This window comes from Oncorhynchus masou, chromosome 7, assembly GCF_036934945.1.
Source record: "Oncorhynchus masou masou isolate Uvic2021 chromosome 7, UVic_Omas_1.1, whole genome shotgun sequence".
NCBI classification, from domain to species: domain Eukaryota; kingdom Metazoa; phylum Chordata; class Actinopteri; order Salmoniformes; family Salmonidae; genus Oncorhynchus; species Oncorhynchus masou.
Window position 1 is genome coordinate 17,298,431 of NC_088218.1, and position 8,714 is coordinate 17,307,144.

The 8,714-nt window shown below is 40.0% G+C and overlaps 1 protein-coding gene across 4 annotated transcripts in view; it reads left to right on the plus strand.

The window, feature by feature from the left end:
- Positions 1-8,714, plus strand: part of LOC135543398 (fibronectin type III domain-containing protein 3B-like) — a 153,266-nt gene that overhangs the window by 51,918 nt on the left and 92,634 nt on the right. For all 4 annotated transcript variants that reach the window (XM_064970610.1, XM_064970611.1, XM_064970613.1 and 1 more), the window contains exons 5-7: positions 826-1,054; positions 3,704-3,872; positions 8,652-8,714. The exon at positions 8,652-8,714 is cut by the window's right edge and continues 80 nt beyond it. In XM_064970610.1, coding sequence (XP_064826682.1) covers positions 826-1,054; positions 3,704-3,872; positions 8,652-8,714 — 461 coding nt within the window. The remainder of the gene's footprint in view (positions 1-825; positions 1,055-3,703; positions 3,873-8,651) is intronic.

Here is an 8,714-nt window from a genome sequence, read left to right on the forward strand (position 1 = left end):
CTCTTAATCTGTCAACTGTAGTTACCTGTGAGGGGAACTACTTCCTGGTGGTGATGGTGGGTTTTACACAACCTGCCATGTTATTTGACCATGGGGAGAACTACTTCCTGGTGGTGATGGTGGGTTTTACACAACCTGCCATGTTATTTGACCATGGGGAGAGCTACTTCCTGGTGGTGATGGTGGGTTTTACACAACCTGCCATGTTATTTGACCATGGGGAGAACTACTTCCTGGTGGTGATGGTGGGTTTTACACAACCTGCCATGTTATTTGACCATGGGGAGAACTACTTCCTGGTGGTGATGGTGGGTTTTACACAACCTGCCATGTTATTTGACCATGGGGAGAACTACTTCCTGGTGGTGATGGTGGGTTTTACACAACCTGCCATGTTATTTGACCATGGGGAGAACTACTTCCTGGTGGTGATGGTGGGTTTTACACAACCTGCCATGTTATTTGACCATGGGGAGAACTACTTCCTGGTGGTGATGGTGGGTTTTACACAACCTGCCATGTTATTTGACCATGGGGAGAACTACTTCCTGGTGGTGATGGTGGGTTTTACACAACCTGCCATGTTATTTGACCATGGGGAGAACTACTTCCTGGTGGTGATGGTGGGTTTTACACAACCTGCCATGTTATTTGACCATGGGGAGAACTACTGTGTGAACACTCCAGTGTGGGTTGGATTTAATTGAGTGTTATTGGATGTGTTCTATTGTGGAATTCTCCAGTAATGCTAAGAATTCCTCTCCTCCCCCTCTCCTCCCCTCCCCCTCTCCTCCCTCCTCTCCCATTTGCCTCTCCTCCCCCCAGGTGTTAGAAGACAACACAGGAGTGCGTCGGGTGGTCGTCACCCCCCAGTCTCCTGAATGTTATCCCCCCTCGTACTCCCCCGCTCTCTCCCCCACGCACCACCTCCCGCCGTACCTCACCCACCCCCACTTTATCCCCAACTCTCACTCCTTCTACCCCCCTGTGAGTCCTGGAGACCTGCCCCCCCACCAGTACTACCAACACCACCTCCCACCCATATATGGAGAAGGTAAGATACCCACACCCCAGTCTAAGACATGTCTATGGGCATATGAGATACTGTAGCCTGTACTAGAGATATATACCATGGTTGAAAAAGTACTCAATTGTAAAAGGGAACGTCACCCAGTAAAATACTACTAAAAGTATTTTGTTTTAAATATACTTAAGTAATTGTAATTGATAAAATATACTTAAGTGTCAAAAGTAAAAGTATAAATAATTTAAAATTCATTTTATTAAGCAAACCATATGGCACAATTGTCTTGTTTTGTTTTGTTTATGGATAGCCAGGGGCACACTCCAACACTCAGACATTTACAAACAAAGCATTTGTGTTTAGTGAGTCTGCCAGATGAGATGCAGTAGGGATGACCAGGGATTTTCTCTTTAAGTGCGTGAATTGAAAATGTTTCTGTGCTGCTAAGCATTTAAAATGTAACGAGGTCTTTTGTGTGTCAGAGAAATTGTATGGAGTAGAAAAACATTATTTTCTTTAGGAATCTGGTGGAGTAAAAGTAAAAGTTGTCAACATTATATATAGTAAAGTACAGAAACCCCCAAAACTACTTAAGTAGTACTTTAAAGTATTTTTACTTAAGTACTTTACACCACTGGAGATATATACAGTGCCAGTCAAAAGTTTGAACATTCCTACTCATTCATTCATTTTATTTTATTTTTTACTATTTTCTACATTGTAGAATAATGAAATAACACATATGGAATCATGTAGTATCCAAAAACGTGTCCAACAAATCAAAATATATTTTAGATTATTCAAAGTAGCCACTCTTTGCCTTGATAACAGCTTTGCAAATGTTTGGCATTCTCTCAACCAGCTTCACTTGGAATGCTTTTCCAACAGTCTTGAAGGGGTTCCCACATATGCTGAGCATTTGTTGGCTACTTTTCCTTCAATCTGAGGTCCAACTCATCCCAAATCATCTCAATTGGGTTGAGGTTGGGTGATAGTGGAGGCCAGGTCATCTTATGCAGCACTCCATCACTCTCCTTCTTGGTCAAATAGCCCTTACACAGCTTGGAGGTGTGTTAGGTCATTGTCTTGTTGAAAAACAAATGATAGTCCCACTAAGCACAAACCAGATGGGATGGCGTATCGCTGCAGAATGCTGTGGTAGCCATGCTGGTTAAGTGTGCCTTGACTTCTAAATAAATCACTAACAGTGTCACCAGCAAAGCAACCCCACGCCACCACACTTCCTCCTCCATGCTTCACAGTGGGAACCACACATGCAGAGATCATCCATTCACCTACTCTGCGTCTCACAAAGACACGGCGGTTGGAACCAAAAATCTCAAATTTGGACTCATCAGACCAATGGACAGACTTCCACCGGTCTAATGTCTATTGCTTGTGTTTCTTGGCCCAAATAAAGTCTCTTTTTCTTATTTGTGTCCTTTAGAAGTGGTTTCTTTGCAGCAATTTGACCATGAAGGCCTGATTCACGCAACCTCCTATCAACAGTGGATGTTGAGATGTGTCTGTTACTTGAACTTAGTGAAGCATTTATTTGGGCGGCAATTTCTGAGTCTGGTAACTCTAATGAACTTATCCTCTGCAGCAGAGGTAACTCAGGGTCTTCATTTCCTGTGGTGGTCCTCATGAGAGCCAGTTTCATCATAGCGCTTGATGGTTTTTGCTACTGCACTTGAAGAAACTTGAAAAGTTCTTGAGATTTTCCACATTGCCTGCCCTTCATGTCTTAATGTAGTGATGGACTGTTGTTTCTTGTTGCTTATTTGAGCTGTTCTTGCCATAATATGGACTTGGTCTTTTACCAAATAGGGCTATTTTCTGTATACCAACCCTACCTTGTCACAACACAACTGATTGTCTCAAATGCATTAAGAAGGAAAGAAATTCCACAAATGAACTTTTAACAAGGCACACCTGTTAATTGAAATGCATTCCAGGTGACTACCTCATGCAGCTGGTTGAGAGAATGCCAAGAGTGTGCAAAGCTGTCATCAAGGCAAAGGGTGGCTACTTTGAAGAATCTAAAACATCTAAAATATATTTTGATTTGTTGAACACTTTTTTGGTTACTACATGATTCCTACGAATCCGTCAGGGCATGGACTCTACAAGGTGTCGAAAGCGTTCCACAGGGATGCTGGCCCAGGTTGACTCTTAATGCTTCCCATAGTTGTGTCAAGTTGGCTGGATGTCCTTTGGGTGGTGGACCATTCTTGATACACACAGGAAACTGTTGAGTGTGAAAAACCCAGCAGCGTTGCAGTTCTTGACACACTCAAACCGATGCGCCTGGCACCTACTACCATACCCCGTTCGGAGGGGCTTATGTTGTCTTGTCCATTCACCCTCTGAATGGCACACGCACACAATCCGTCTCAATTGTCTCAAGGCTTAAAAATCCTTCTTTAACCCGTCTCCTCCCCTTCATCTACACTGATTGTAACAGATGACATCAGTAAGGGATCACAGCTTTCACCTGGATTCACCTGGTCCGTCTATGTCTGTCTATGTCTGTCTATGTCTGTCTAGGTCTGTAGCAGGTGTCCTTAATGTTTTTGTCCACTCAGTGTATATACATACACCTCAATTACATAGCTAACTCCCTCTTTCGTCTTAACTTCTCTCAATTCCCTCTCCCTCCATCTCTCCGTCTCCCAGAGATAATCCCAGTGTATGGCATGTCCAGCTACGTTGGCAGAGAGGAGAGCTATAACAAGCCCCAGCCGAAGAAGATGAAGGAGCAGAGACAGCTGGAGCGACAGAACAGACTCAACTCTCCCCCCTCCTCCCTGTACAAGTCTCTGGGCTCCAGCCACAATGGATACAGGTCAGAGAATAGTCCTGGTGTTAGAGACCGGTTCAACTAGTCCGAGACTACAGATGCACCATCTTCATTTGAGCACTCCGTTGTCGCAGAGAGTTTTCCTGTGCTAGCAAGAAATGCTAACTTGCCGTGTGTACGCAAAGTTTTGTCATTTTCACTTTAAAATGTCAGGCTTTATTTGCCCTAACGAAAAATGTGTCAACCGCTACAAAAAATGTCCATAATTTATAATCCACATAATAATTCACATTTCCTGTTGCTGCAGGATCCTTTCCCTGATGTAGCAAACTGGACATTGTTTTCCTATAGAAGTTACAGACTTTGACCAGACATGTTTTCCTATAGAAGTTACAGACTTTGACCAGACATGTTTTCCTATAGAAGTTACAGACTTTGACCAGACATGTTTTCCTATAGAAGTTAGACTTTGACCAGACATGTTTTCCTATAGAAGTTAGACTTTGACCAGACATGGTTTTCCTATAGAATTTAGACTTTGACCAGACATGTTTTCCTATAGAAGTTAGACTTTGACCAGACATGGTTTTCCTATAGAAGTTACAGACTTTGACCAGACATGTTTTCCTATAGAAGTTAGACTTTGACCAGACATGTTTTCCTATAGAAGTTACAGACTTTGACCAGACATGTTTTCCTATAGAAGTTACAGACTTTGACCAGACATGTTTTCCTATAGACGTTACAGACTTTGACCAGACATGTTTTCCTATAGAAGTTACAGACTTTGACCAGACATGTTTTCCTATAGAAGTTACAGACTTTGACCAGACATGTTTTCCTATAGAAGTTAGACTTTGACCAGACATGGTTTTCCTATAGAAGTTACAGACTTTGACCAGACATGTTTTCCTATAGAAGTTAGACTTTGACCAGACATGTTTTCCTATAGAAGTTACAGACTTTGACCAGACATGGTTTTCCTATAGAATTTAGACTTTGACCAGACATGTTTTCCTATAGAAGTTACAGACTTTGACCAGACATGTTTTCCTATAGAAGTTACAGACTTTGACCAGACATGTTTTCCTATAGAAGTTACAGACTTTGACCAGACTTTGACCAGACATGTTTTCCTATAGAAGTTAGACTTTGACCAGACATGTTTTCCTATAGAAGTTGACCAGACATGTTTTCAGACTTTGACCAGACATGTTTTCCTATAGAAGTTAGACTTTGACCAGACATGTTTTCCTATAGAAGTTACAGACTTTGACCAGACATGTTTTCCTATAGAAGTTACAGACTTTGACCAGACATGTTTTCCTATAGAAGTTACAGACTTTGACCAGACATGTTTTCCTATAGAAGTTAGACTTTGACCAGACATGTTTTCCTATAGAAGTTACAGACTTTGACCAGACATGTTTTCCTATAGAAGTTAGACTTTGACCAGACATGTTTTCCTATAGAAGTTAGACTTTGACCAGACATGTTTTCCTATAGAAGTTAGACTTTGACCAGACATGTTTTCCTATAGAAGTTACAGACTTTGACCAGACATGTTTTCCTATAGACATGTTAGACTTTGACCAGACATGTTTTCCTATAGAAGTTACAGACTTTGACCAGACATGTTTTCCTATAGAAGTTAGACTTTGACCAGACATGTTTTCCTATAGAAGTTAGACTTTGACCAGACATGTTTTCCTATAGAAGTTACAGACTTTGACCAGACATGGTTTTCCTATAGAAGCAGACTTTGACCAGACAGTTAGACTTTGACCAGACATGTTTTCCTATAGAAGTTACAGACTTTGACCAGACATGTTTTCCTATAGAAGTTAGACTTTGACCAGACATGTTTTCCTATAGAAGTTAGACTTTGACCAGACATGTTTTCCTATAGAAGTTAGACTTTGACCAGACATGTTTTCCTATAGAAGTTAGACTTTGACCAGACATGTTTTCCTATAGAAGTTACAGACTTTGACCAGACATGTTTTCCTATAGAAGTTACAGACTTTGACCAGACATGTTTTCCTATAGAAGTTAGACTTTGACCAGACATGTTTTCCTATAGAAGTTAGACTTTGACCAGACATGTTTTCCTATAGAAGTTAGACTTTGACCAGACATGTTTTCCTATAGAAGACATGACTTTGACCAGACATGTTTTCCTATAGAAGTTAGACTTTGACCAGACATGTTTTCCTATAGAAGTTACAGACTTTGACCAGACATGTTTTCCTATAGAAGTTAGACTTTGACCAGACATGTTTTCCTATAGAAGTTAGACTTTGACCAGACATGTTTTCCTATAGAAGTTAGACTTTGACCAGACATGTTTTCCTATAGAAGTTACAGACTTTGACCAGACATGTTTTCCTATAGAAGTTAGACTTTGACCAGACATGTTTTCCTATAGAAGTTTTTCCTATAGAAGTTACAGACTTTGACCAGACATGTTTTCCTATAGAAAGTTGACCAGACACTTTGACCAGACATGTTTTCCTATAGAAGTTAGACTTTGACCAGACATGTTTTCCTATAGAAGTTGACCAGACTTTGACCAGACATGTTTTCCTATAGAAGTTACAGACTTTGACCAGACATGTTTTCCTATAGAAGTTAGACTTTGACCAGACATGTTTTCCTATAGAAGTTAGACTTTGACCAGACATGTTTTCCTATAGAAGAAGACTTTACAGACTTTGACCAGACATGTTTTCCTATAGAAGTTAGACTTTGACCAGACATGTTTTCCTATAGAAGACTTTACAGACTTTGACCAGACATGGTTTCCTATAGAAGTTACAGACATGTTTTCCTATAGAACTTTGACCAGACATGGTTTTCCTATAGAAGTTACAGACTTTGACCAGACATGTTTTCCTATAGAAGTTACAGACTTTGACCAGACATGTTTTCCTATAGAAGTTACAGACTTTGACCAGACATGTTTTCCTATAGAAGTTACAGACTTTGACCAGACATGTTTTCCTATAGAAGTTACAGACTTTGACCAGACATGGTTTTCCTATAGAAGTTACAGACTTTGACCAGACATGGTTTTCCTATAGAAGTTACAGACTTTGACCAGACATGGTTTTCCTATAGAATTTAGACTTTGACCAGACATGTTTTCCTATAGAAGTTAGACTTTGACCAGACATGTTTTCCTATAGAAGTTACAGACTTTGACCAGACATGTTTTCCTATAGAAGTTACAGACTTTGACCAGACATGTTTTTTGACCTTTGACCAGACATGTTTTCCTATAGACAGTTACAGACTTTGACCAGACATGACAGACTTTGACCAGACATGTTTTCCTATAGAAGTTAGACTTTGACCAGACATGTTTTCCTATAGAAGTTACAGACTTTGACCAGACATGTTTTCCTAGACTTTGACCAGACAGAAGTTACAGATGACCAGACATGTTTTCCTATAGAAGTTACAGACTTTGACCAGACATGTTTTCCTATAGAAGTTACAGACTTTGACCAGACATGTTTTCCTATAGAAGTTAGACTTTGACCAGACATGTTTTCCTATAGAAGTTACAGACTTTGACCAGACATGGTTTTCCTATAGAAGTTACAGACTTTGACCAGACATGTTTTCCTATAGAAGTTAGACTTTGACCAGACATGGTTTTCCTATAGAAGTTACAGACTTTGACCAGACATGTTACAGTTTTCCTATAGAAGTTAGACTTTGACCAGACATGGTTTTCCTATAGAAGTTACAGACTTTGACCAGACATGTTTTCCTATAGAAGTTAGACTTTGACCAGACATGTTTTCCTATAGAAGTTAGACTTTGACCAGACATGTTTTCCTATAGAAGTTACAGACTTTGACCAGACATGTTTTCCTATAGAAGTTACAGACTTTGACCAGACATGTTTTCCTATAGAAGTTAGACTTTGACCAGACATGGTTTTCCTATAGAAGTTACAGACTTTGACCAGACATGTTTTCCTATAGAAGTTAGACTTTGACCAGACATGTTTTCCTTTTCAGACTTTACCAGACATGAAGTTAGACTTTGACCAGACATGTTTTCCTATAGAAGTTAGACTTTGACCAGACATGGTTTTCCTATAGAAGTTACAGACTTTGACCAGACATGGTTTTCCTATAGAAGTTAGACTTTGACCAGACATGGTTTTCCTATAGAAGTTACAGACTTTGACCAGACATGTTTTCCTATAGAAGTTAGACTTTGACCAGACATGGTTTCCTATAGAAGTTAGACTTTGACCAGACATGGTTTTCCTATAGAAGTTACAGACTTTGACCAGACATGTTTTCCTATAGAAGTTACAGACTTTGACCAGACATGGTTTCCTATAGAAGTTAGACTTTGACCAGACATGGTTTCCTATAGAAGTTAGACTTTGACCAGACATGGTTTCCTATAGAAGTTAGACTTTGACCAGACATGTTTTCCTATAGAAGTTAGACTTTGACCAGACATGGTTTTCCTATAGAAGTTAGACTTTGACCAGACATGTTTTCCTATAGAAGTTAGACTTTGACCAGACATGTTTTCCTATAGAAGTTACAGACTTTGACCAGACATGTTTTCCTATAGAAGTTAGACTTTGACCAGACATGTTTTCCTATAGAAGTTACAGACTTTGACCAGACATGTTTTCCTATGGGAGCATGAGGTTGTCTAAAACACATACAAACTATTTGACTCTGTTTTAAGAGCATGTGTTGGGTATATTGTCATTGTAAATAAAGTCTACTGAGATGCTTTCCATGCAGTTTGTGTCAATAAAGTTTGGTTGTATGTGATTTGTTACAGCGGGAAGAGCCACGTCCCTTCGCTAGGGTCATTGGGGTCAATGGGCGGAGCTAACAGTCCAGG